Source organism: Brassica napus, chromosome A2, assembly GCF_020379485.1.
Source record: "Brassica napus cultivar Da-Ae chromosome A2, Da-Ae, whole genome shotgun sequence".
In the NCBI taxonomy this organism is placed as follows: Eukaryota; Viridiplantae; Streptophyta; class Magnoliopsida; order Brassicales; family Brassicaceae; genus Brassica; species Brassica napus.
The window spans coordinates 24,265,552-24,293,360 of record NC_063435.1 but is presented as its reverse complement, the minus strand read 5'-3'; the positions used below and the strand labels follow the sequence as shown (position 1 = coordinate 24,293,360).

Sequence of the window (27,809 nt, the reverse complement as noted above, 5' to 3'; positions counted from 1 at the left end):
ATGTTTTTATTAATTTTTCATTTTTTGTTGATTTTCTATTGTTTTTATAATATTTCTATTATCAAGAATTTTTTTTTCCAAAATAAACAAAAAATAGAAAATATTATACATATATCGGCACAAAATATGACATATTAACTTACCATGGACAAAAAGCTTATCATTAATAATATACTATATTTTATTTCCTAATACAAATATATGTATATACTGATATATATTACAAATAACTACGGACTCATAGTTATGAACGCAGACTGATATGTGGAGATGTTCATTATTTAAAAAAAAAAAAAAAGGAGATGTTCATTATATAGACAATATTAATAGATACGGAATATTTTTTTTCCTTTCCTTACACATCTTGATTTTAATGCAAATGTCAACGTGAATATCAATATTAAGGAGAGGTTCACTTTAATGTGGCTCCAATCCAATTCCAAGGAAACATAATTTTACCAAACTATATATGATCAAAAATCTGTACAATTTTTCTCATAACATATACGATAATAGGAAAAACGGACATTATCATGTTTCCTATGCACTATATTGATAAAACTATTATCGCATATTGGTGAAATCATTGAACTCAAACTGAAACAATATAAAGGCATTAAAAAATTTTGCAGAGATATTTAGCAAAAAAAAAAAACACAATTTTGCAGAGAAAGAGAATAGTATCATCATCATCCAAAAATTAGAACTTTGAATTCTAAGGAAACGCAAAATGACAAAGCAACAATCATCCCAAAGGACAAAAACAATAAGAATCTCTTATTTCAAGCAATTTGGAAGCCAGTTGCAGAATTTTGCGATTCGATTTCACCAACATCACGACGTATGTATGATCTGGTTTCGTTAAGTCTCCGTAAGAGGCACATGTCGCTGTAGTTGAACTTGTTTGAGTATGTATATATTCTAAACTCTCGTTAATAAAGTTTGTATCCCCTATATATTAATTGAGAAGCATTTGAAAAATTAGAACCTTAATTTTGTATTAATTAAAAAAAACCCCAAATCCTAGGTGGCACTCTAAATGCCTTCTAAATTCTATTTCAAAGAATTCTAGAGCATCTAATATAAAGTATAGTTTAATCTAATGGTGTCACATTATTTTATAATTATATAACACTAGAGAACATTATATTAACCTAAAATATAGAAAGTGTGTATTATTTCCTTAAATAAAAGCTACGGAATTACCTAATATGATTTACATATATATGGCAATTAATTATTATGAATAATGGCAATTAATTATTATGAATAATGAAGATTTGATAACAATTTTTGCATCATTCTTTATTTTTGTTTAAAGTTATATTATTAAAAAAAATTAAATAATCACATTAACCATATAATAAAAAAATTAGATTTTTTCTTATATGTTATATTTTTAATTTTTTAAAATGACTTTAAATTACAAAAATGAGGAAAACTTATATGTTATATATATATTTTTTAAATGACTTTAAAATACAAAAATGAGGACACCTTATATGTTATATTTTTCTTATATGTTAGAATTTTCTTATATGTTATATTTTGAATTTTTTTAAAAAGACTTTAAATTACAAAAATGTAAGTTTACCTTAAATAAACGACTAAAAACATTAAAATGACATGTATCAATTCGATGGTTGATTTGAAAGCTTTCAAAACCATATGCAAGATAAAATTCAAAATAATTTAACTGTGGAAACAATACTGTTAACTTTTTTCAAAAATGTGTTCGATGAAAAAAATAAGGTTTTTATGTCATAATTTGTTTAATGTTCAGTAGAGAACATTATATTAACCTAAAATATAAGAAGTGTGTATTCTTTCCTTAAATAAAAGTTACCGAATTACCTAATATGATTTACATATATATGACAATTGATGATTTTGAATAATAAAGATTTGATAACAATTTTTGCATCCTTCTTCATTTTTGTTTAATTTTATATTTTTTTAAAAAAATAAACAATCACATTAACCATATAATTAAAAAATTAGATGTTTTCTTATATGTTATATTTTGAATTTTTTTAAATGATTTTAAATTACAAAAATGAAGAAACCTTATATGTTATATATTTCTTTAAAACGACTTTAAAATACAAAAATGAGGACACCTTATATGTTATATTTTTCTTATATGTTATATTTTTCTTATATGTTATATTTTGAATTTTTTAAAACGACTTTAAATTACAAAAAAGTAAGTTTTTCTTAAGTATACCACTAAAAACATTGAAATGACATGTATCAGTTTGCTGGTTGATTTGAAAGTTTTCAAAACCATATGTAAGATAAAAGTCAAATTAATTCAAATATGAAAACAATACTGTTCACTTTTTCAAGAATGTGTTCGAGGGGAAAAATAAGGTTTTTATGTCATAATTTGTTTAATGTCCACTAGAGAACATTATATTAACCTAAAATATAAGATGTGTGTATTCTTTCCCTAAATAAATGCTACTAAATTACCTAATATTATTTACATATATATGGCAATTAATGATTATGAATAATAAAGATTTGATAACAATTTTTGCATCCTTCTTCATTTTGTTTAATTTTATATTATTAAAAAAATAAACAATCACATTAACCACATAATAAAAAATTAGATTTTTTCTTATATGTTATATTTTGAATTTCTTAAAATGACTTTAAATTATAAAAATGAGGAAACCTTATATATGTTATATTTTTTTTAAACGAATTTAAAATACAAAAATGAGGACACCTTATATGTTATATTTTTCTTATATGTTAGATTTTTTCTTATATGTTATATTTTGATTTTTTTAAAACGACTTTAAATTAATGTAAGTTTTCCGTAAGTATGCGACTAAAAACATTAAAATGACATGTATCAATTCGATGGTTGATTTGAAAGTTTTCAAAACCATATAGAAGATAAAAGTCAAAATAATTCAACTGTGAAAACAATACTGTTCACTTTTTTCAAGAATGTGTTCGATGAAAAAAATAAGGTTTTAAGTCATAATTTGTTTAATGTCCAATCCGATCAACTCATGATGTATTAATTATACTTTTGTTTCATTATTTTTAATAAAAATTGATCCGATTCATTGGAAAGAAATTATATAATAACAACAATAAATATTTTATATATATAAATAAAATGATCAAATGTATAAAAGAAACTATCGATAATATATACAAATAAACTCACCCTGCGCAAGGCGCAGGTCTTATCCTAGTGTTATAATTATTAGATATGATCGTTGATAGAGTTATTAATATTTATATGATATGCGACTACATGAGATGGCTAGCGAGATTGTATTTTGCTAGGAAGATTATTTGTAGACTATACTCAACCTAAATGCTCTACAATTCTGCCATATCAGCCATTTCAAAACATAAACAACTGCCACATAGGAAGGGGTTTTTTTTAATTAATACAAAATACAGGTTATAACTATTTAAAAGATCCTCAATTAATATATAGGGGATGTCATATTTATATTTCTGGCTTATAATAAAGTATTTGACATGTCTTTTCAAAATGATGGGGTTTTCCCACCATCTCAAACTAAATATTACTCCTTCCGTTCCTAAAAAAATAGACTTTTTAATATTTTTACACATATTAAGAAAACACATTAAACTACCATAATAAATGTATCGTTTTCTGTAATTTTTAATTTTCAATTTTCAATAACTTTTAACCAATAGTAATTCAATAAAGTCAATTAATTTTCTTGAAGTTTACAATTTTTTCATAGAAACACACAAAAAATATATCTTTATGAAATAAACGTTTTTTTCTAAAAAGTCTATCATTAAAGAACGGAGGGAGTATTCGCCAATTGATAACTTTCTTTTGTTTTTGAAAAATAATTGATAACATTCTTGACTCAGGATATGCATTTCTTACAGTTCTACTTGGATAGTTGGATCAAAATATCTTAGTGTTTAAAATTGTAAGAACTTCTGATTTTAGACTAATTATTAATAATCTCTCAATTTTATTTACTGAAATTCTTCCTTTCATGTTTATTGAAAATATATCAAGTTAGTAAATGACAAAGCTTAAGACAAAGAAGGTAAAGCCGAACGGATATATATAATGGTGTCAATAATATAAACAAATTGGGGATGTAGCTCAAATGGTAGAGCGCTCGCTTTGCATGCGAGAGGCACGGGGTTCGATCCCCCGCATCTCCACAAGTTTTGTTTTACGCATGTTTTTTTTTTCAATTTAGAATACATTCATTACTCGCACCATTTTATCTAACTTCTATATTTGCTCTCTCACAGATACAAATCCTAAAACATTCCCCTGGTAGAAGTTTAACAGATTCAGAAACTTAATAATCTGTAAATAACTCATTTACTATCACATCTCAGGCCTTCAAAAACAGAAACAATACAATTTCGAAAATAAATAAAGACGTTATCTTGTTTACAAAATTGAAGAGCAAACAAAAATTGGATGAATGAAAAAATATATATATATATATAGCTACAGTAGTGTTCCAGACCAAAAATTACAAAGAATATTGAATCTAACTCTTTTCTTCTACTCATGGCTACAACTTCCACTCTTACAAAACCTTCTTCAAGTGTTTTTCTGTCTGAGAAAAGAATAATTTCTCTACAGAGCTTATAGCAGGAGGCATAGTTTGGATCTGTTTAGAACAAATAACTGTATACAAACATCAGATTAGTCCCTTCCTTAGAAGCTCAGTATTTGATTCAATTACACAAGTAAGAGAAGATGTAACTTACCCGTCAAACGACAGTGTGTAGTAGTGACTAGTGAGTGTTGTTTATGGTGTGAAAAAAGAATATACTCGCAGCAATTTATTTTTTGAGAAATGGTTTTTGACAGACGAGAAGTCTTTGGTCGCTACCGTCTTGAACACCAATGACACGTGCTTCCCAACGCACTCGAGTCGCTAGTGCACGTGCCATCTCTATTACTCCCACCTTGTCGCTTATAACAACCCATCCCTATTATAGTAATCACACACACACGAAGGTCAAGTTCATTATATGGGAAGATAAGAAGAAAAACAAGAATGGTGTTTATAAAATGAACCTCTGGGCGAAGAATCCGATCCATCTCCAAGAACAAGTCCATTAAGCTGCACCGTTCTGAGCTAAGATGTGTGAGAAGTTCATTGGCATGAAGCATGTCGTACGTTCTTGGATATGTTGGGAATGGTTCACACCAGTCATGTAGAACACCGGCAAAGCCACGGTCAAGTATGAGAGGAAGAGTGTTACGTGCATTGACTGGGACAACGTTCATCACCCAAGCGGATTTGCCATGGTCGAGTAAAGCAGAGTTTAAGTTCCCGAAACGAGCATTCATGTCCATCACATTGCGTATCATGTTAAAAGGAGGGAGAGGGTCTTCATCACCGGGTCTCTTTGGGTGGTCAGAGAATATCAAAGGCGTAAGCAAGGACCAGTAGTTCTTAAGTGCTGTTCTCCATACTTCTGTATCCTCCAAGAACTCTTCAGGTTTCAAACCATGAATCTCAAGCTCAGCTGAGGTAGTCCTGTTCTGAATAGGTATCCAGCGTTTGCTTGTTGTACCGCTTATACATGGGACTAGTGGGTGGTAATAAGGAACACTATCTCCATCTTTGCAAAGAGGTATTGAATCTTGTGACCTATACACAACATGTAATATTAGTTTCGTCCTACTGGTCACTCAGAGCTGGGGACCTCTGAAACAATAGCCAGGATCCTATCCAGTTGAGTTAATGACCTCTGGTTGATATACACTTTCAGTGGCAAGAACATGTCTCGTGATCATACTTACCGAGACGAATAGCAATTTGAATCTGTAGTTTTCTGCCAAAGAAACGTTTCATCTTGCTGCCCTATAAGACTCCAGCATATTCTCTTAGACAGCTCGTTCACTCGTGTTGAGATGCTTGTTTTCTTCGTGTCTGGCGAGTTTCCCTGTGCTTTGTTCGTGGGAGAAGTTAAAACAAAGTACCCTCCCGGTTTCAGAACACGATCCACTTCCAAAAGTAGCATTGCATCTGCTCAAGAGACAGATATAACGTCATCACATAATCAGCACATAACTTAAAATTGTGACACTTGTAGTTAGTTACCTTTGATGTCCCAAGTAATGCCACACTGAGCACAGTGGAGCATGTCAAAAGACAATGCAGGATAAGGAAGCTGTTTTGAAAAGAAACTGCCAATCATTGCAGGAAGACCTCTCTCTAAAGCTAACTGGACTTGGCTCCCAGTTGCCTCATACTCAGCTATACATATAGGCATCAGGTTTAGAGACACTAGATGTGCACCAAAGCTTCCAAATCCGCAACCAATGTCTAGCACAGTCCGTACCTGCAAGCATCATCATAACTCTGCTCAGAAGCTCATTAATCACCATACTCTCTCCATTTCACCTGTTTCATATTAAGTGTTGTTTTATCCTTTATATTTTGTTTCATTAAAAGTGTTTTTTTTATCCAATAACGTAGACTGCTAACGTATAGCTAGTCTGGACCCACATCGGTAGGAGCCAGGATTTTATTATGAAACAAGAGGAAATAATAATCTCCAAGAAGACTTGACTTACACCCGCTTGAGCAAACTCAGTGTCACTTCCTAAGCCAATCATCTCAGCGATCTGACGAGCATAGTCTTTGACCCCATCAAAGATCAGCCCATCTTCCGAGTGAAATGCGATTTGATTCTCTTCAAGCAACATTAACCTCGTTGTAACGGTTCCTGAAGAAAGAAACTGGTCTTTGGTTATCTTGACGTTCCCATTCCATATGATATCTCTACCAAGTGGCCACCTAAGCGGTATCTTATAGTCTCTTGGAGGACGAACTACACATCTCTCCTTCTCTCTCTGAAACTCGCAGTGTCGGTCCAACACGTCAGCCTCTTGAAGCCCAGCAAGGAGATTCACCGTTGAGTTGTAACAAGGCACGTAGCTCCCTCTTTCTTTAGCACACAGAGGAAACTCTTTTAGAGTAGTTCCTAAGGAGAGTGACCTTAGATCAAGATAATCAACGGCAGCTTGCTCCTTGATCCTCCTGTAGCTGCTATAAACGTTGGGGACGAGTGTTGAAGAAGTAGAAGCGTCGTATGAAGTGGATGACAATGGTGCTAAGATGGTAACTAGAGTTAAGACACCGAGGATAAAGAAAAGCAAGGCTTTGATCCGTGGTCTGAGACCAAACATAGAAGAAACACTCTTGTACCAAGGACTTGTCATATCATAAGGATAAGTTACCTTCCTCTTGCTGTCCTAAGAATCTTTGTCATTAAGATTATGACAAAGTCCCAATCTTGAAGTAGAACATAGTCTCATCACATGATCAAGCCCATTTGTGGAAAGCTAAGAACAACGGGGCTAAGTCTTTCCACTCTTATGATCCAAATCAGGAAATGAGCACTTGAAGAGAGATGTAATGCAGCAAAATTGAATATAAACAACTCAAGGGGACGCCAATCACACTACTTCCTTGTGAATCAAACCACCTGCCTACCTGCAAACAAGTCTTCAGATCAAAATCTCCCGAAACAGAAACATAACTTAAAGTAGTTAGTGAGAAACATAAGCCAATTCTGTATTTTTGTCGATGAGAATTTACGTAATAAACTCAATCTTGAAACTTTCATGATGAGATCTCGAGTATGACTAACGAGATGAGAGATCAGATCAGATTAGAAAACATTGAATGTAGGGAAAAAAACAAAAATTCACGACAAAGACTGTAATGAATTTTAAGGGTTTTTGAGATGCGTACCTGTAATAATAGATTGTGAAAAAGGATTTAGCTTTGGACCAACAATGGCAAAAGTTAGAGACAAGGAGACCAGAGACAAGAGTCAGAGAATGAGAGAGAGATTCCAATTATACGGGCTATAGCTTTTAGTAGCTCTATAACCTTTTTTTTTCTGCTGTGTTGAGTTCGTTTATGGTTTTGTTTTCTGAATAAAGTACTGTTAAATGAGATGATTAAGAAAATTAATTAAAGGGATTAAATTGTAATATTTTTTTTTGAGCAACTGATTAAATTGTAATTAGATCTTGAAAAGTGTGTAAGTAACTTTTTGAAAAAACAAGGAAAATCATTTTGTTAACTTTTTATTCCAGCAATGACAACAGTCATGAAAGAAACAAGCGGAGGGGAATAATTGCAATTTACTTTTTTTTTTGTTGGCATTTAATAAATTGGTCTCTTTTTCTCTTTTATTTTATTGTTTCTTGAAATTCATTCACACGAAATAAAGGCACATTTGAAGAAAGAAGTACAGTAGAAGAAGGTGAATGTACTGCATTAATTTGGGCTATTCAGGCAGCTTACTCATTGGGATACAAGAAAGTGATCTTCGAAGGAGATAATATACAAGTCACAAGATGTTTACAAACTGCAAGTGGTCTCTTTTTCTCTTTTATTTTATTGTTTCTTGAAATTCATTCACACGAAATAAAGGCACATTTGAAGAAAGAAGTACAGTAGAAGAAGGTGAATGTACTGCATTAATTTGGGCTATTCAGGCAGCTTACTCATTGGGATACAAGAAAGTGATCTTCGAAGGAGATAATATACAAGTCACAAGATGTTTACAAACTGCAAGTATTAACCTACGATTGGAGAATTATCTAAAGACTATCTCGGCTTGGAAATCTCATTTCCATAGCATCAGGTTTGTGTATCGTAGTAGGTCTGCAAATTCATGTGCAGATTTGTTAGCCAAAAAATCTTTATCATCTGATAATGCATGGAGTGTGTTCCATACGTGTCCCCCATTTTTGTATAACAATGCTATGACTGATCTTTTAATATAAACGGAACTTAGTCGAAAAAAAAAATAAAATAAAAAATAAAGGCACTTTTAATTAATTAATACATGCTGTTGTTGGTGAACAATAATAATCCATTATAAAAATTTCCTGATTTTAATTTTTTTTGCCTAGAAAAACTCTATTTTTTTTGCTAAAAAAAACTATCTTTTATTGATGTTAGGTTACAGTTTTTATATGTTTCGAGAAAACATAAAATTAGTTTAAACTTCGATCATCAGTTTAAAATTTAATTTTTAAAATTATTTGTTTAATTCACATAAATACTTTCTATTTTTTAATAATACTAACTCAAGATATTTCAAGAAATCATCTTTACTAGTAAAGTTGTAAACACTAATTGACCTAGATGTTCTCAATACGTCAGTACATAAAACTTGATATAATAAAGATAATAAAAATAACCGCAATAAAACCACTTCTCATTCTCATGATACGTTTTCATTCATTTCTAATCCGGTTGGAATGATGAACGTTTTTCAATCTGCTATCAATTCCATGTCAACGTATTTTCAGCGAAACTAGAACCGATCAGTATATAATCCATGAGTTTTTTTCCAAAAACATCGAATCTATTGAGAAAAAGTCAGGTGCTACATTAATGATTCATCCATCAACAATTGGAAACACTAAGGATGATGTCAAGAAAAGCTTGCTAATCATCTATGCTTTTGAGATCTCTCTCTCTCTCGTATACATAAATTAGTTTAAACTTTGATCACCAGTTTAAAGTATAATTTTTAAAATAATTTTTTAACTCCCTTTAGCTTTATATCCTTTATAAACCAATGTATTATATTTAAAAAAAATATCCTCAAATAATATCAACTCAAGACACTTTCAACACTAATTAACCCACATGTTCTCAATACATAAAACTTGACATAATAAAAAAAATAAAAAAGAAACGCACTAAACCATGTTCCATTCCCATGGTACATTTTCATTCATTTCCATACCAGTTGGAATGATGAACCTTCTTCATTGTGATGCCAATTCCATATGGCTGTATTTTTATTGGAAAATGTTAAACATATGTACAAACAATACACTGCCATATTATCATACATTTATCTCTGCTTATGAGGTCTCTCTCATATACATAAAATTAGTTTAAACTTTGATCATCATTTTAAATTTAATTTTTTTAATTATTTTTTTAACTTCCTTTAAATAGCTTTCTATCCTTTAATAAACCAATATATTATTTTTATTTTTAAATTCTTTTTTTCTCAAATAATATCAACTCAAGACACTTGAATAAATTATCTTTAGTAGTAAAGTCGTAAACACTAATTAACTCACATGTTCTCAATACATAAAACTTGACATAATAAAAATAATAAAAAACAAACGCACTAAAACCATTTTCCATTCTCATGATACATTTTTATTCCTTTACATACCGGTTGGAATGAGCCAATTGCATATGGCTGTATTTTTACTGAAAAATGATAAACATATAAACAAACAATACACTGCCACATTATCATGCATTTATAATAAAATAATGTATTCAAACCACATACTACATAACTACAAAAAAAACATCTAATGAACTAATATGTTTTATGTTACTAACACCACATATGTAATTTTGATATTAGAAAATTTTGATCATCACTAAAAAGTTTATTTGAAAAACAAATCGTAACACATATCCAAATGATAAAATAAAATCAACACACATAAATCAAACAGTCATAATATCAAAATAAAATAAAATAATATATTAAAACAGATAAAACATGTTAAACATCATTTGAAATTCTCTAGTAATAAATCAATACATTTTATAGTTTGTATATATTTCTAGTTACATTATTTTTATCTAGATACGTAATCATGTGGTGTCATATTGTTCGTGTAACTAATAATCATTTTTTCTTTTATATTCCTAAACAACCACCATAAATATATTAACCATGCCGCAAATATGGAACTTAAGTTTATGCGATCAAAATCAAGAAGATGATTTTTTTTGTTAAAGATGCAGTTAAGTTTTTTTTTTTAAATACAACTTTAGGTAGTTTCTACCATCAAAATATTTTACTTGAATTGGCTGCATCAAGTACTGTCTATCTGCACAATTTTATTCTTCTGTCACCTCATCTAGCTCGTAAGAATCTTTAAACTTTTAAGTTTGGATAGTTAGAGAATCTTTATGCCATTTTTTCGAAATCAACCACTTTAGTTAGATAGTCTACAAGAATATAAACACACATGAACGGAAATAATTCCCAATTATGACTCAAAGCAGGGTATAGTTTGAAAAGAACATCAATGTCTGCTATCCGTTTAAGGGAACCCGATTAAACCGAATCAAAACACAAACCAAGCTGAATACAAACCGAACCGAAACCAATCCAAACTAATTAAGGTTTATTTCAGTTGGAAAAATTCTAAAACTAAAATAACCAAACCGAATCTAAACCGAACCGATAAAATAACCGAAGTGTCCACTCCTAATCATCGTCAATTGAAAAATCTAGAGTTAGGGGTTAACTCAATTTGGGGACTTTTGAAAAGTTGGGGAAACACTCGTCCATGTGCAAAGTTTGACTTTTGAATCAAAATTAAAGTTACCCAATACTCAATTAGAAAAGTAAACCGACTTTGGTTCTTACGATTAATCATAATTGTCGGTCGGATGTTTTAAACTCATCCATCAAAATCAAAGTGATATCTTTTGCCTCTAAATATTGAAAGTTCCCATATGTAAATTATCAAAACGTTTATTGTCAAGAAGGTGACTAAAACTTTTGGTTCTTACCATTCAGGTTTTTAATTAAAAACAAGGGATTGAGGCGACCTTTTGATGCTATGCAAGAGTGCAATGTAAGACACCTGAACCAATTAGCCGAATCTCATGTTTCTCTGGAGAAGACGCCTTAGCGACTGTTTTAACCCCACTATTGTCTACCACGTTCACTTGTCTTAGGTGCCTTAGGTACTGTTGTAAACCCCATTGTTGTCTAAAATTTATAAGGTCGTCTATCTATTTATTGCAAATAAAAATTACATAGCCTCTCTTTTCTTTTTTTTATAAGGTCGTACTTTTTTCTTTTTTTTTCTTTAAAAAAAGAATAGAAGAAATGTGTTAAAAAAAGCCTCTTTTTTTATTAAACAAAATCTGCTAAAGTAATATCGCAAAACTAAACCCTTCAAAGCCTTGAAGAGGTTAATAAGCTTTTTGGATGTACCTTTCTATAATAAGAATGCTATACATAACTTGTGGGACAAGTAAAACAAAAACAAGTCCAAGCTGAATCATGTCTCCTCCTCGTTCTTCACTTGGATCCAACGCCCAGTATTAGATGATCCAGCTCCTTCTCTTTTTCGACGACTAAAGAAACCGATAAGATACCCCAAAACCACTCCCAAAACCATCACACTTGCTCCTTCAATGTACCACAACCCCTCAAATTCAGATTTAGATCCCAAGCTTGAGTCTTTACCATCATCATCATCACTACCACCGCTAATAACTTCCCCTGAAGCCAAAATCTCAACCTTGTCATGAACCTCTCCATCATGGTTCCCCACATAAGAAATAGTAAGTCTCTCCTTATCAGCAACCAAACGAGTGTACCCAAACTCGCCTCCACGGTACATCGACCGAGCAGGCTGAGGAAATATCGGTACATCCGGATGATTAGGCCTCGGCTCCCAAATCGGTTGCGTCTCTTTCCCAGCCATACCGATCACAAGATGAACAGGGCTCCCATGCCAACGCTCACCACAAGTGTTGTTACTAATCGGACAAAACCTCTCGTATCTATGAACATGTCCCCATAACGCAACCGTCACGTTGTTCTCAACGAACAACGGTTCCAAATGCTCGATCATCTTCACTCTTACCGCTATATCACTACCTTTAGTACTCGTAGTGTACATCGGTCTATGCCCTTGCACAACCACAAACGGCGTCTTGCTCCTGTTAACAGACTCTAAATCACTCTTGATAAAACTATACTGCTTCCCTCCTTTAAGAAACTCCGTCTCGGTCGAAATATAAACGAAATGGACCGAGCCCATGTCGTAAGAATAGTAAAGGTTCCGAACCTTAGCTTCGGATGAGTTTCCAGGCATGTTGAACTTAACACTATACGGTACACCACATTCTCCACCACTATCTTTACCGTACACGTAAGCAGCCCAATCTGGCTTCCACGGCTGCATAGGCCAGTCGTACTCGTGGTTACCGATGCAAACATGGTACGGGACTTTAGAAGCTATAGGCTCGATTTGATGAAAGAACTCATCCCATATCCACGAGTAGCCTTTAGCATAGCTTATATCACCAATGTGTGACACGATCGCTGCTTTATCGTTACCTAGAGATTTAATGTCACGTAAGATCCACTTCACTGTTGATAAACTCTCCTCTTCTCCGCGGATAAACGTTCTGTAAGGCGTGGAGCATCCCATGTCTCCGAACATGAACGCTAAGGTTTGGTCTGAATCGTCGTTTCGAGACACGAAGCTGTGGATCTCGCTCCATCCTTTGGACTCGCTCCCGACTTGGTAATAGTATTTGACTCCTGGTTTCAAGCTCTTCATGACGGCGTCGAATGTCCAGCCTGGATCCCTCCAGCCGATCGTGGTATTCGCCGGCGCGTGGCACATACGCTCCCTCTCGTAACTAACTCCACGCGCTTTAACCGTGTTGTTTAGTCTCTCTTTGACCTCTCCGTAACGAGCTAACCGCTCTTCGCCGTCTCCTGTAACGAACATCACTCGCATTTCGTTAACCGTATCTGTGTAGCTTAAATGAATCTGATCCGGCCGGTTTAACCGGAATTTTAACGGTTAGATTCGGTTAAGAGATGGCGCGTTCCGGGTAAAGGGTTGTGGTCGTGGTCTTTGTGTTTCGGGTTGATTTCGGATTGGGTCCAGCGGAAGATCCGGAAAGAGTAATCGGATCGGAGATTGGTTAAAGGAAGGGAGATGGAGCCCGACCCGGTTTGCCAATCGGGCGAATCGGAGAGGAACTTGTAGCCTATGAAGTGGTCGTGGGGAGATTCTGGTGGAGAGTAGATTCCTAGCCAGTCGAGATCGGAGGGTGATTCGACGCCGGTCCATTGGATCGTGACTGTGTCGCCGGATCGGTTTAGGCTTTGAGGGGTGAATGAGATCGTTAGTGTGGAGTGAACGGAGGAGATCAAGAGGAGGAAGAAGAAGAAGGAAGAGTAAACGGCGATCATGGTGACGGTGGAGATGGTGGTTAGTTGAAAAGTCAACGTTTTTTAGTTTGTTGGGTTTTGTGTGTTTGGGTTTTGGTAATAAATCACTTTTTTTAGCTTTTAAGGAGTGATTATTAAGTCATTTTTGAAACCAAACTTGATTTATGACATGGCAACTTCTAAAAAGACTGATATTTTTATTTTACCTTTATTTGACCAAATTACTTTTGTCGCATGTGATTTTAATAAAGCAGACTAGTCATGAACTCGGCATTGGCTTTGTTAAGATGATGCGTTTGTCTCTGTTTCAGACACAAACAGAGGATACCCGCGCACACACCCAAATTTATACTGGAGTATGAATAAAAGATTTAAAACATTTAGTGAGGTGAAATAATGGAACGGGGGAGATTCAAAGGGGTGACCTGAGAACACAAAACTCAATTGGTTTCAGTGGAAATCTTAAAGAAACAAGAGGATCCGTGTTCTCATGACACTCCTTTGAGATCTCACCTGTTGTTCTTCGCTTCTCCATGAATTACGTAAAGGGAAGCTTTTCCTTTTATATAATAATACATTAGTTTCGTCTTCTTGGTATTCGTTTTTGTTCACTTCTGTTTATGTCATGACAATGTCGTCATCTTGTTGCCAAAAAAAAAATTATAGTATGTGTGGTCATCTTCGCGACATCTTTTAGTGTTACTCAACTAAAGTTAGGCTCGGACATATATCAACACTTGGGGTTTACTTGAGCCCACCAGAAACCCATTGAAAGCCTTCTATTATTTCAAAGCTTACTTTACTCTACCGACAAAGTCAATGGTCAGAGTTGGATAGCCACTATCGTGGCCACCGGTTCTATTTTCCCGTGCCACACATCAAATCTTCAACCAACTAATCCTTACATATTGAATGTTTTAAAGTAAATATGTGGTGCAAGAAGTAGTGGATAAAAAAGAATAGTAGACAATAAATATCTTGTTATTGTACATTTCCACATTCAAGATTGTCAAGACAAACACGAAACATGGATTTTCTCACCGATCAACTAAAAAAGAAGTTCTCCGACAAGAAACCAGAAAGTTCAGAACCGGAGACGAACCACAACAAAAACAAACCCGGTCATGCCGGTCCAACAACTCATAGCGGACATAGGCCAGCTACCAACGCTGAGCTCATGGCTAGTGCTAAGATTGTAGCCGAAGCTGCTCAAGCCGCTGCTCGCAATGAGACTGCCAAGCTAGACAAAACTAAAGTCGCCGGAGCCACCGCTGATATTCTCGACGCCGCCGGTAGATACGGCAAGTTTGATGAAAAAAGCGGTGTGGGTCAGTACCTCGAAAAGGCTGAAAGTTATCTCCACAAGTATGAATCTACACACTCTCACTCCTCCAGTGGTGGCAGCCACGGCGGTGGTAGTCACGGTGGAGGTGCTGGAGAACTGGCGGGTAAGAAAGGGGATGAGAAATCGGGAAGTGGTAGCCATGGGTTTGGAGACTATGCTAAGATGGCTCAAGGTTTCATGAAGTGATTAATGTTTTAATTAGTAGATTAAAAATAATTAAGTATCCTTGCATAATTACTTTTAGTAAGTTGTGGCTTTATGAATTATTAACCGTGGGATCTGTGTATGGTGTTGGAACTTGCTGATGTAAAATAAAATGTTTCTGTTTTATTTTCTAAAAAATGTTGATCAATTCATGTTCTTCTCTACACATGAAGAAGTTACGTGCAATGGACATAATTTTCAAATAAAGCTCGAGTTAATTGCACTTTTCCTTCAGTTGAGAAGCCTTAGAATCTTGAAAACAAGTGAGTTTTTTTTATTATCATATAAAAGGAATATATATTTCTGAAAAAAGCTTTTATTATCATTTTAAAAAAAAATCTTGAGGATTTCTCATCTTATCTCCTCCTAAGAACTACACTATCTTCATTTTTCATCTCATTCAATATAATATATGTGTATGTATCATCATCATAATTTGTGTATTCTCGGATCATGCTCAGCCGAAGCAGGCTTAATGTCCGGAAGTCCCGGTATAGAATCAATTCCGGAATTACCAAAGCTCGAGTCCCTTGACCGTTTCAATGGTACTATACTCTTTCAAATTCTTGAATTCTTTATGTTTTGTCTGTCTGTGTCTGCTTCAAGAAAAATGCTTGTTCATTGCAGCTAAGAACCAGAAGTTCTACGCTGAAAATGATTCAAGGTTCAAAGAATCTCCAATACTCAAGAAGCTACTCGAGAACTCCAAACTAAACAAAGAAAAGTAAGTGAAAGTCTCATCATTTTATTCCTTCATGCATGCCCATTTGGTCTTCTAAGTGGTACAGAGCCAAGATTGTGGACATGTGACATTGGTGTTGTGTCTTTTTTTAATCCTTCAGGAATGAAAAAGCTATTCAAGACAAGTATTGTCTAAGAGGAGCAGAGTGGGGAGTAGGAGACTGTTCAACCAATGGAATAACAGATGAAGAGAAGGAACAATTCATCACAATGTTGAAGAAGAAGACTGGTCTTGAATAACATTTTCAAAATCACAGTTATTTATGTTGAATTAGAGAATGAGATAATCTATGCTAATGTAGATCAAATCATTTTGATATCCACGAGAGAAAGTGAAGCAATACCATTCACAACCACTGATTTATCAGCTCCAGAGCCTTCATCTTCTTTATCAGCATCAACCGCCACAATGTCCTCTGGTTTCTTCTCGTTGGCCACAAGCAGCTTGAAGACATGAAAGGCCTCTCTATCTGAATTTTCTTGATTGGTTCTCTAAGTAGATTCATCATGATTCTAAAATTATCCATCAACACATGTCTCTTCATAAAGTAGCTTCCTCTCTCCAGCAACCTCGTGTTGTACTCTATCATCTTAAGTAACTCCGTACAATCTGTTTCAAAGATAACGAAATGGATGTTTTTTATCACACAGCTTATTATATAACATGGATTTATTTTCAGTGAATAAACCAAAGTGAATCAAAACTAAACCGGAATTCGGATTGAGATGAAGTCGCCGGTACAAACATGAAGTTGGTTTTTGAAATGATTTGTAACCCTCTGCCTGAGCTAGTTGTTTGTAGAATAATTGCATTAGTGCTGAGCTACAATTATTGTTAGCCTCTCTGCTGTAATATCGTTTTATTATTGGGTCCCACCGCATCTTCTCATCATCCAATAATTTTATTCGCTTTAAAACTAATCATGCATTTTCTACAAAAAAAATTGTAACAATTTATAAATTCTAAATCAGCTTTTGAAATAATTAATTTTCAGAAAAGGGAAACTTTATTTTGCAAATTCAAATTAGACGGTTAGCGAGTCTTCTTCCTCGTTTAATTAATAAAAGATCTTAAAAGTTTTCGTAATTTGAAGATTAAGCCAAATATAGCGGTAATTAATTAAACTGAAAAAGTAGATTGAAAACGCCGTCGTTCGGTATATCTTTCGAACAATTGGCCAAATGGAAACATGTTGAGTCGCCGTTTTCACTCTGTTCTGTCACACTTTTAAAAGCTGTCTTTACTCTTTGAGAGAATCTAGAGGAGAAGAAAATGGAGAAAGCTTTAACGAAAGTGACGAGCTTCAAAGTGGGAGGCTCATGGATCTCGAAGAAAGCCAAGGAAGAGCTCTCTAACATCACCACTGACCTCACTGTGAGTGCTCATTTGATGAATCTTGAATCTTTTCTTGCTTCTTTATTTTTCTCTGGGGGTTTGCATGTAATTCATGTGTGAAACTGATGGGTTTGGTCGCATTTCGGTTTAAGGTTTTGCGTTTGGTTTAAAAAGGATTCTATTGTTCAAAATCTTGTGTAGTGGATGTTACAAAACTCTGGAAGAATCATAGATCTAGGAAGATCTGATTAACTGTTTACTAGAAAAGATGAATTCTTTTAGCAATGATGTGTTCTTGTTATTTCTTTTGACCTAAGCTAAGAGCCCTACGTTGAGTTGATGTCAATTCTATGACTATTCAAGTAACATGATCTATAGGTTATACCTTCTATGTCTGTCTTTATAGGTTTGGCTATTTATTTTTGATATATGGTTTATTCTGCACTTGTTTGTGTTTTTCATTGCTACAAATTGGAAACATAATGTTGATGTTGTTTCTTTTTCTTTTCCAGACTTTCTCTAGTACCGTTGAAGAGAAAGCCAAATGGGTTTTTAACAAGCTTAAAGGTAAACACCATTTTTATTATTCTCATTGATAAACAATCTAAGAAGATTCCGACAATTCTTAACCTGATATTCCTCTTTTAAAACAGGGAAACCACTCAAAAGCTTACCAGATCTTCTCAAAGAATACAACTTACCATCAGGACTCTTCCCACAGAACATAATCTGCTACGAATTCGACGAGACAAAGAACAAACTTACGGTCTTCTTCTCTACACCCTGCGAAGTCACATTCAAAGATGGATCAGCGATAAGGTACGCAACACGCGTGAAAGGGATCTTGCTTAGAGGGAAACTGATGGGTGTTGAAGGAATGAAGACCAAAGTGTTGGTTTGGGTCAAAGTCACGACAATCTCAGTCGAGAGCTCGAAATCAGACAAGCTATGGTTCACTGCCGGTGTTAAGAAGTCTCGATCCAAGAGTGTTTATGATACACCACATGATGCTATCAAAGTCGTTGGAGAGTTTTAAGATGGGTTATTATCATATTTGATTTATGAATTTCATATTGGTTATTTGGGTTTATTTGCATATTGGAAAGAGGTATATATATAACTCTCATTATGGTCAAATGTGTTTGTGTTTCCATGGCGCTCATGTTTCTTACATTATGCAAGAAATCAAAAATGTTTTTCAAAATATAGTGAAATTGAAAGTAACCAACGGTTATTGTTATATTTTGCTGGCTTATTGTTTAAAACTCATAAGTTATATAGTACTATGAATTTTTAGGTCACATTTTAAGTTGCGCTATGAATGTTATATGGTTTAAGTAGGCATGGGCATTCGGGTTCCAATCGGATTTCGGTTTTATCTAACCGGATCTCGATTTTTTGGGTTTATCAAAAACATCTTCATTCGGGTTATATGAAAGTTTGTTTCAAGACCGGTTCGGGTCCTATCGAGTTCGGGTCGAGGTTAGTAAATCTTCAAAGAACCGGTAAAATCCGATATATTTTCGGGTTCGGATACCAATCTGTTCTTTGGTTTAAAAGTACATGATTTGTACCTATTTTGTAGCCAAAACATAAGTAAATCGGTTATTCGGTTATAAAGTACCTGATTTGTACCTATTTTGTAACCAAAACATAAGTAAAATCGATTCAAAAATAAAAAATGAACATTAAACGTGATCATTCAAAATCAAACAAAAGGTAAACATAGTTATTAATTGAAGAAAACTAAATAAATGAAAGCATAAAACTAAAACCAAGTTCCCATGAAATGAAAAAAACATTATTCAATGAAAACAAAATCAAAAAATTGTAAGCTTCAACCGTCACCTTCAACCATCAACCTTCATATAATAGATCATTATTTTAGATATTCAATAATATCTTAGTGTATTTTGGATACATATTAAGAACTGAGACATGTTTGGTACACGTTTTTTTTAGGAATTTTGAATGTTTCGGGTTGTATCGGATATCCATTTAGGTCGGGTTCAGTCCGGATAATACTCATAACCTGAAATACCATAAAACAAGATTTATTCGATATTTATGTCGGATCCGGATAGGTTCAGGTTTTCGGATTCAGTTTAATTTTCCCAGCCCTAGGTTTGAGTCTTGTTTTAGCCAATATTCTGATCTTGTAATCTATCAAATTTTAAAAATTTAAGATAGTTTAAAGTTTACAGATTTTAAAGTTTTTGCAGTATGCATTGGATTTTGAGTTCAATCATTTATTCATGAGACTCTATAAGAAATTATTTGAAATCCATCTAAAATACAACAAATTTTAAAATCCTTAAAAGTTAAATAACACTAAATTTTAAAAATTGGATCTAAGTCATTCATTGAATAACACTAGATTTTAAAATATAATTATAATCATCATTTGAATAACAATGCATTGTATTTAGATTTTATATCTATTAAAATACATGATTGAATAACTCCACCTTATAAATTTTCTTATATTTTAATATAAATAAATAAATAAATATATATGAATATTCATTTTCAACACGTACCCGATTCCTAATTTTTCTAAAAAAACTCGCATCTACGTCTCTATACGGTTCTGCATCCACGTACCGGTTCTAACTGAAGACCGTGAGAGTGGAGGTAGATCTGCTTCAGTACAGAGAGAAAGATCAGATGAAGCTACTGAAAGAAATTATTCTGGTTGTTGTTCAAAAGAGAAGTGTTTCCAGGTTATTGTAAATGACCAGACTTCAGAGAATGGGAAGGGAAGCACAACATTACAGTGATGAATCTATTTGTGTTTGAAAGATTGAACAATTGAGGAGATTGTAGAGGCAGTAAAAGGCTAGGTAGATTTGCAGAAAACATGGTGAAACGGTGATATGAGTCTTATGTATAAAGACATGTACATTAGGTTCATGGAGACTAAAGCTTTGGTTGAGAGAAAATTGATCGTGAAGGGGTAAAATGACTTTTTAGGAAGATAAAAAACATTTATTAAGTACCAAAAATCTGCTTATATCAACTATCAAGTTTAGCAATTATCAAGTTTCAAATATACAATGAACCGAGCAATTAAATAAAGCTATATCTATAATCTCATATCAAAAACTATCCCAAATGAGAAAATGTTCCATTGCAGGTAATATCAGCTTTTTACTTTTTCAACTAGGTAGTCATACAATTCCATCTTTCCTATCCTTGCTTTAATGTGAATGGAGTGTATCCAGCCTGAAACATGAACATTCCTTTGTGTAAAGGGAGGTTTATGTTGTTTCAAAAAGCAGAAAATATCAAAGTACAAACCTTGTCAGTGATCTCTAATGTTGTGTCATATGTCTTGAAGATCTTAGTGATTTCCAAGCACCGATTGCTTGCAGCAAAGTGAAGAACAGTCCAACCTGCTTTATCCATGTTGTTGATCATAGAATCATCTGCACTTACTAGCATTTTCACTACCTGCAACCAGGAAATGATTACACAACTTCACAGTGTGAATGATCTAGTAGATTAATAGCACCACTACAACCTACGATTACATATTCTAAATCCCCTAACTTCACTACCTCAAGACTAAAGTGACAAAGTCCGCTAACTTCTCCTTACAGTACACACAATTTTTTCAAAGGTTTCTAACCGGTTAAAACCAGATTATGCAGTTAACTTCATTACCTGAAGATTCCACTCACAAAAAGCATTTATACGCTAAGGTTTCTCATCATTTGATACAAGGGAAATCACTTTTGTTTTGTAAGACTTCACATCATGCATAAGAGGGCTTTGACCCTTTTTATTTGAAACATCAATCAATGCTCCTATTTTGTAGCAGATAGTCACAATTCTCCAATTTTCTTCGGTTAGTTGCTATGTGAAGATGTGTCCTTGAGTCTGTCAATGTCATTTATTTCGGCACATGTCATAGAACACATAAATAAAGATTTTTTGAAGCTGACTATTCAATAAAGAAAGAAACGAAATAAGTTCAATACCTTTGTTGATAAGTGTTGACATAAGCTCTAAATTACCAAACCTAGCAGCTATATGTAGACTCTCGATTATATTCTACCATGATTGCTCTATCTTGTGAGAAGGTAATACATTGTAGATTTTATTGTGTGTCATCTTGTCTCATTGGTCTTTAGCAGATGTCCAAGGCTAAAAAGGAGAGGATTTAACGTAAAGATGTACATAAAAGAAAGAAAAAAGAAAAGAAAAGAGAGAGAGAACCTTGGCTTCAAGTTCTTCACACTTTCTCTTCCACTTTTTAAAATGACTTTATCTATCTATATGATAATATTTTGTTCCTTCTTTGTGCATTTTATATAAAGATTCATAAAATTTAAAGGAAATCGTGTCTATTAAATTCAATTGTATTCCTTTAAAATCTAAAATAAATCTTTTTGAGAAATGCATTATAATCTTCAACAAATCATTTAAAATACTTAAAAATCTATTATTTATATCTTCAGTTAAATTTTTTAAAAATTTGTTAAATTCTTGAATCTAATACCATCTCCAGATACATAGCCGAAAGAATTATTATAATAACTAAAGAAAAATTATTTCTAATACGGCTCTAGCTCACCTTTAACAGTCTGTCATTCTCTCATAGTAATGCTATGTTTCTTTTTTATTGCTTTGTTTCGTCTCTTTTCTACTCTCTATGTTCGCAGCCGAGATATTTTTCGGAGGTATGAAAATTCTTCTCTTTTAATAATTTTGTTTGCATAATCTAAATTTTGGGACTTCAATTTCTTTCAAGTTTCGATGTAATTTTACTGGGTTATCTTCACCAAACTTCGATGTTTGTCTTTTTATCATTAATTTATGTCCATGTCGTTCTCTTGTGTGGCTTTTGTTGGTAAATGTGGTCAGAATCACTTATGGGTTTCTAAAAGTTTCATTAATTTTACCTTCTCTTATGTCTATGTTGTTCTCTTGTTTGGTAGATTAGATATTTATGGGTTTCTCATAGTTGCATTCTTTTCATCTCAAAAGCTATGGATTTATGATCAGAAATTGCAACTTTTATCTTTTTCCAACTTGGTTCAAGATTCGTTGTAATTTTACTGGATTTTCCAACTTTCATGTTGTTCTCTTATGTGACATTTGTTGGTAAAGATGGTCTGAATCGCTTATCGGTTTCTCAAAGGTGCTTCTTTTTACCTTCTATCTGTGCGTGTTTCATCTCCAAAAGCTACGATCATAAATTGTAACTTTTTTGTTTTAAATCTCAAACTGATCGAATTAGTGTGTGTATCCATCTGAGATTTTTTGTGAGTTTTATTTGTTGTTTCTTTGCAGTCAATATATGGATCGTTGATGTAGACTTGGCCCTTCTTGCTCTGCAAAATGATGATGAAGACTTGGTCTTTTAGTAGAATAGGATGAAGAAAATAAACTTAAGAGCTATATGGTTTTGAATCATACTATGCTTTGAGAGCATTCTATTTTAGAGTAATATATAGAAAAAAAAATTATAGAGTACCAGTTGAGATGGTTTGATTAGGTCGTAACTTTTATTGTCAACAATTTGAATTTCTTAAAAATGAGAAATTAATAATTTTATTATAATAAATTAATTGGCTATTAAGAAAGAGTCACGTGGTAAAAGAATGTATAATAAACAGATGAAAGAAACCGATTCTTGTGTTCGTTCACCCCTGCTTTTCTATTTCTTTCTAACCTTTTATCGTTATCTGCGATGGAAGTGGCCTTGAGATCAGTATCTCTTGTGTTTTCTTTCAACTAATTTGAGACATTCCAAGAACATGTTTTGTATACACCTATTAAATCCTTAAGATGTCTGTCCCAAATAAATTGTGAATGTAAAGTCCACTACTCATGACTATTAAAAATATCATTCCGTATCAGTCTCTGTGTTTCTAATGTTGAGTCACTCTTGTTGAGCACAAACCGTTCAACACACTTTTGAAAGACAAGCTCGTTTAAGCTTGTCTTGGAGAAATCAATTAAGAGATGGTGACAAAAGGATTTAATATCATTAAGATTTCTTCAACATAATTTACACTGTAAAAATCATACATCTTAATTTTATAGGATCCAAATAGAACACAACAAAACTTTGAATACCTTTATGTGTGATTAGCAATCAAGTTTTATAAAGTATCCCGTATCCGACTCATCAAACCGTTTGAAATCATAGTTCGTTCCTAGCTTTCTTGATGGGATAAGTGAAGACACGATTCGTTGTGGCAGTGAATGAAAAGGGTCCCAACGTGGTTCCCACAGATATTAATGGTGGCCTGATTTCAAAATTTGATTGGCCCCCTCCAAATGTCAAGTTGATTGACTCACTCTCTCACTCTTTATCTAACCCACACGTTTCCGTTTTTCACAGTTTCATGATGATGCCAACAAAATGTTAAAAGGAATATTTTTATTGATTTGGAAAATAATATTCATGGCAGGAGTGAACTTCATGTGTTTTGTCTTAACAAAACAGGTATTATGATTAGGCTTATTCCGACCATACCTTCCGGTCCATTTTGTGCACACGTGGCGGCTTGCTATTTGTAGGACGTGGTGATGACAAACTAGTTACAAAACTATCCGAGTCGTGCTTTGGTGCTGCTGTTGACTTGTGAGGCACAAAAAACCCTCGTTGTCTTTTTAGGGACATAACCGTAGTTCCATACCATTTTTTTTTTACAACAATAATAACTAAACTATGAAATTTGACCTATACCATATACCGACGCTTTTTATAAACTTCCTTTTCCTTATTAGTCATAACCCAGTTATTATGAATAAACACGACTATTTTTTAACGAAAACACGATATATTAAATATTTCTTCCGTTTTTTTATATAAGTCGTTTTAGATAGATTTTTACGTTTCAAATTATATGACGTTTTCGATTTTTTATGTAAAATTTATTAACACTTAGTGTTATATGACCAATGATAATATACATTCTATTTTATTATTGGTTGATTTGTTGTTAGATAAATAATTAATGATGTTTTTGTTGATAAAATATAAAAAAATTAATGATTTCTTAATCTATGTACACAATTCTAAAACGATTTATATTAAAAAAATGGAGGGATTAATACGTAACATAATTTATTAACATAGCTAGTTTCTTTTTATTAAGAATTCAAATTTTGTGTCTATAAACTATTAAAAAAAATTATTGATTGAACATTTTTGCATGAGCTACTTCTCTTAGAATAATTCAAATAAGTTCGGAATTTCACTTTCGATGACCACCTTTAATAGTATTATCTTTTTAGCATTCAAAATGAAAGATATGTCATTTTATATCTAAAAATAAATAAACCAGAAAATAAAAGTAATGTAAAAATGAAGAGGGAAAAAGACAAGAGAGATTACTCGTTCATAACTTCATATCTGCACCGCAGACTTTGTACTGCAAAGGCAGATTTAATAATTTTCTAGCTCTGCTTGAAATGAAGACAGACAAAATAAAATCTCAAAATCTCTCCACTAAAGGTTGCAGAAGAAATATATACATTAAAAAAATAAAAAAAAGGCAAAGTGCAACTGAAACACGACACGAATTGTGTTAAAGAAACAAAACAGAGTTTTAGAAAGAGAGGAAAGTAAAAAGATCTTTCTTTTTGTGAGTTGGGTTTGTTAGATTTTATCCTCGTTTGTCTGAAAAAATCGTAGTCGATGGCAGAGAATGAAGAAGAACAACAAAAACAGTCTTTGACGTCGAAATCATCCACCGGAGGAGCTTCACGGCCGACGATTTCGCTTCCTCCTCGACCGTTTGGGGAAATGTTTTATAGCGGTGGCGTTGGATTTAGTGGATTCAGTCCTGGTCCCATGACTCTCGTCTCTAATATGTTTTCTGATCATCCTGATGGATTCAAATCCTTCTCTCAGCTTGTCGCCGGAGCTATGGCTTCTCCTGCCGCTGCTGCAGTCGTCGCTAGTGCTCATCAGACACCTGTGAGCTCTGTCGGTGGTGGCGGTGACAGTCTTCTTGACCCGAGGTTCAAGCAAAACAGACCAACGGGATTGATGATTACACAGCCACCGGGGATGTTCACCGTGCCTCCGGGACTAAGTCCGGCGACGCTTCTGGATTCTCCCAGTTTCTTTGGTCTGTTTTCACCCATTCAGGTGTTGCTTTCATTTCAAGATGATTTATTTTTTGTCTTACTTTGAAATTCTATTTTTAGTAACTGGAAGTTTAGGGCTTTTATGCGTTCATATGACTTTGACTTTTTGGGCATTTGAATCTATGAGAGTCTCTGTTTATAGTATATTGAAAGTAAGAAACTTTCAGACAAATAAGAGTATCTTCAATGTCAAAAGAGAGAACCATAATCAACTCTTAATGATCGATCATTAGTATTGTTTCTAGCGTTAATATTGACAAAATCTTGATCTTTTTTTTTAATCCTTCGACGATGTCATTAGCTAATAGAAATGTGAATTTTTACGTGTAGGGATCATTTGGTATGACACACCAACAAGCATTAGCACAAGTCACTGCACAAGCAGTTCAAGGCAATAGTATCCAGATGCAATCAGAATCTTCTACACAACAACAAACTTTATTGACTGAGGTTCCCTCGTTACCAGCCCCGGCTCAGAGAGATGACTCTGAAGTATCCGTCTACGAGCATCGGTCGCGGCCTCAGAATGCTGCTGATAAACCAGCTGATGATGGATACAACTGGCGGAAGTACGGGCAGAAGCAAGTCAAAGGTAGCGATTTTCCTCGGAGTTATTACAAGTGTACGAATCCTGCGTGTCCTGTCAAGAAGAAAGTGGAGAGGTCTGTCGATGGACAAGTAACGGAAATAATTTACAAGGGTCAGCACAATCATGAGCCTCCACAAAACAATAAGCGCGGGAGGGACAATAACGGGAGTTGTAGCAGTCTCAACAAGACTAAGAGAGACCAGGAAACAAGTCAGGTGACAATAACGGAGCAGATGTCTGAAGCAAGTGATAGCGAGGAAGTTGGTAATGCAGAAACTAGTTTGGGAGGAACACACGAGGATGAGCCTGATCCCAAGAGAAGGTTACAAATACTAAATGCGACTGTTTCTTTTACATTCATCTCTTATGAGTTTTTTTTTTCTGACAAGATTTAAATAAATTATTTTATTGTTGCAGAAATACGGAAGTCCGGGTTTCAGAACCGGTTTCTTCATCGCATAAGACCGTGACAGAGCCTAGAATTATTGTCCAAACGAGGAGTGAAGTTGATCTGTTAGATGATGGATATAGATGGCGCAAGTATGGTCAGAAAGTAGTCAAAGGGAATCCTTATCCAAGGTGAGACATATAACCAAACCAAACCGGTCAATGAGTTCTTACATTTTCATCAGTCTTTTTCTCCTTAAAACGCGTTTTGATGTATTCACAGGAGCTACTATAAGTGTACAACACCGGGATGCGGAGTAAGGAAACATGTAGAAAGAGCAGCAAATGACCCGAAAGCTGTTATAACAACATATGAAGGTAAACATAACCATGACATTCCAGCGTCTAGAACCAGCAGCCATCAGTTAAGACCAAACAACAATCTCTCGACGGTTAACTTGAACCAACAACAGACCGTTGCGCGTCTAAGGCTTAAAGAAGAGCAAATCACTTGAGAAAAAGAAAAATACTTGTGCCGTTTCATTTTTGGTTAATGAACCTGTTTAGTTTCATGATTACTACATTACCACATGTTTCTACAAATAGAAACTTTGATAATAGTTTACATTTTGTGATCAGATATTTTTTGTGATAGCAATGTTTGAAAGAAAATGAAATCTTTCATGGAAGATGATTAAGATCTTTAAAAAATAACATGATATTATTATTCAAAATAAACCACTCATATTAATTTCAATATAAATTAAAAATAATTTAAAACTTAAAATGAAATCTTTTAATAATTTATTATAATATATTTACTTTATACATATTTATTTTCATGAGTACGGAAAATTACCTAGTAATAAGTTAAAACAGTTAAAATAAATAAATAAAATAAATAAAATAAGAAGAATACTAAAATAAAAAAAATAGGAAAAGTAGTTCTAATAAATAAAAATAACTGAAATAAAGTAAACTAAATAAATAATGTAGAAAATATAAAAGAACAAAAATGAAATAATTCTAATAAATAGAAAACTTAAAATAAATTAAATTAAATAATTAAAAAAAAAGAGAAACTCTAAATC

General features: G+C 33.5%; 5 protein-coding genes, 1 long non-coding RNA gene, 1 other non-coding gene and 1 pseudogene across 7 annotated transcripts; 6 read left to right on the top strand and 2 right to left on the bottom strand.

The window, feature by feature from the left end:
- The first annotated feature begins 4,115 nt into the window (after positions 1 to 4,115).
- On the top strand, positions 4,116 to 4,188 carry TRNAA-UGC. Its single transcript has one exon. It is a non-coding gene; the product is annotated as a tRNA-Ala (tRNA).
- Positions 4,189 to 4,360: 172 nt separating this feature from the next.
- Positions 4,361 to 7,921, bottom strand: LOC125580151 (probable methyltransferase PMT5). The gene is made up of 7 exons (XM_048744206.1): positions 7,758 to 7,921; positions 6,575 to 7,496; positions 6,099 to 6,339; positions 5,798 to 6,023; positions 5,066 to 5,645; positions 4,753 to 4,977; positions 4,361 to 4,669 (listed from the first exon to the last, which is right to left on the bottom strand). Exons 2-6 carry the CDS (start codon positions 7,220 to 7,222, stop codon positions 4,828 to 4,830), a joined length of 1,845 nt encoding a protein of 614 aa, XP_048600163.1. The 5' UTR covers positions 7,223 to 7,496; positions 7,758 to 7,921; the 3' UTR covers positions 4,361 to 4,669; positions 4,753 to 4,827.
- Positions 7,922 to 11,921: 4,000 nt separating this feature from the next.
- Positions 11,922 to 14,120, bottom strand: LOC106392814 (annotated as a pseudogene).
- A 645-nt stretch (positions 14,121 to 14,765) lies between these two features.
- LOC125580148 (nodulin-related protein 1-like) lies at positions 14,766 to 15,701 on the top strand. The gene has a single exon (XM_048744194.1). The coding sequence runs from the start codon at positions 15,032 to 15,034 to the stop codon at positions 15,533 to 15,535; it is 504 nt and encodes a 167-aa protein (XP_048600151.1). The 5' UTR covers positions 14,766 to 15,031; the 3' UTR covers positions 15,536 to 15,701.
- Positions 15,586 to 16,940, top strand: LOC106396683. The gene is made up of 4 exons (XM_013837150.3): positions 15,586 to 15,816; positions 16,015 to 16,098; positions 16,181 to 16,277; positions 16,396 to 16,940. The coding sequence occupies exons 1-4, from the start codon at positions 15,666 to 15,668 to the stop codon at positions 16,532 to 16,534; spliced, it is 471 nt and encodes a 156-aa protein (XP_013692604.1). The 5' UTR covers positions 15,586 to 15,665; the 3' UTR covers positions 16,535 to 16,940.
- A 518-nt stretch (positions 16,941 to 17,458) lies between these two features.
- Positions 17,459 to 18,872, top strand: LOC125574863 (uncharacterized protein At5g01610-like). Its single transcript, XM_013831229.3, has 3 exons — positions 17,459 to 17,669; positions 18,143 to 18,197; positions 18,284 to 18,872. The coding sequence occupies exons 1-3, from the start codon at positions 17,568 to 17,570 to the stop codon at positions 18,664 to 18,666; spliced, it is 540 nt and encodes a 179-aa protein (XP_013686683.1). The 5' UTR covers positions 17,459 to 17,567; the 3' UTR covers positions 18,667 to 18,872.
- Positions 18,873 to 20,192: 1,320 nt separating this feature from the next.
- LOC125580137 lies at positions 20,193 to 23,201 on the top strand. Its single transcript, XR_007317886.1, has 2 exons — positions 20,193 to 22,315; positions 22,929 to 23,201. It is a non-coding gene; the product is annotated as an uncharacterized LOC125580137 (long non-coding RNA).
- Positions 23,202 to 24,922: 1,721 nt separating this feature from the next.
- LOC106390674 (probable WRKY transcription factor 3) lies at positions 24,923 to 27,407 on the top strand. The gene is made up of 4 exons (XM_013831195.3): positions 24,923 to 25,743; positions 26,073 to 26,653; positions 26,749 to 26,910; positions 27,002 to 27,407. Exons 1-4 carry the CDS (start codon positions 25,288 to 25,290, stop codon positions 27,231 to 27,233), a joined length of 1,431 nt encoding a protein of 476 aa, XP_013686649.2. The 5' UTR covers positions 24,923 to 25,287; the 3' UTR covers positions 27,234 to 27,407.
- Positions 27,408 to 27,809: the final 402 nt, after the last annotated feature.

Bases quoted from the DNA above. Each gene is read 5' to 3' on its own strand.
- LOC125580151 (XM_048744206.1), bottom strand. From the start codon at position 7,222: ATGACAAGTCCTTGGTACAAGAGTGTTTCTTCTATGTTTGGTCTCAGA. The intron at 6,340-6,574 runs GTAAGTCAAGTC...TGATGCTTGCAG, and splicing joins CTGAGTTTGCTCAAGCGGGT to GTACGGACTGTGCTAGACAT. The intron at 4,978-5,065 runs GTTCATTTTATA...TTACTATAATAG, and splicing joins ATCGGATTCTTCGCCCAGAG to GGATGGGTTGTTATAAGCGA.
- LOC125580148 (XM_048744194.1), top strand. From the start codon at position 15,032: ATGGATTTTCTCACCGATCAACTAAAAAAGAAGTTCTCCGACAAGAAA.
- LOC106396683 (XM_013837150.3), top strand. From the start codon at position 15,666: ATGTTTCTGTTTTATTTTCTAAAAAATGTTGATCAATTCATGTTCTTC. The intron at 16,099-16,180 runs GTACTATACTCT...TGTTCATTGCAG, and splicing joins GTCCCTTGACCGTTTCAATG to CTAAGAACCAGAAGTTCTAC. The intron at 16,278-16,395 runs GTAAGTGAAAGT...TTAATCCTTCAG, and splicing joins TCCAAACTAAACAAAGAAAA to GAATGAAAAAGCTATTCAAG.
- LOC125574863 (XM_013831229.3), top strand. From the start codon at position 17,568: ATGGAGAAAGCTTTAACGAAAGTGACGAGCTTCAAAGTGGGAGGCTCA. The intron at 17,670-18,142 runs GTGAGTGCTCAT...TTTCTTTTCCAG, and splicing joins ACATCACCACTGACCTCACT to ACTTTCTCTAGTACCGTTGA. The intron at 18,198-18,283 runs GTAAACACCATT...CTTTTAAAACAG, and splicing joins GGTTTTTAACAAGCTTAAAG to GGAAACCACTCAAAAGCTTA.
- LOC106390674 (XM_013831195.3), top strand. From the start codon at position 25,288: ATGGCAGAGAATGAAGAAGAACAACAAAAACAGTCTTTGACGTCGAAA. The intron at 25,744-26,072 runs GTGTTGCTTTCA...TTTTACGTGTAG, and splicing joins GTCTGTTTTCACCCATTCAG to GGATCATTTGGTATGACACA. The intron at 26,654-26,748 runs GTTACAAATACT...TTATTGTTGCAG, and splicing joins GAGCCTGATCCCAAGAGAAG to AAATACGGAAGTCCGGGTTT.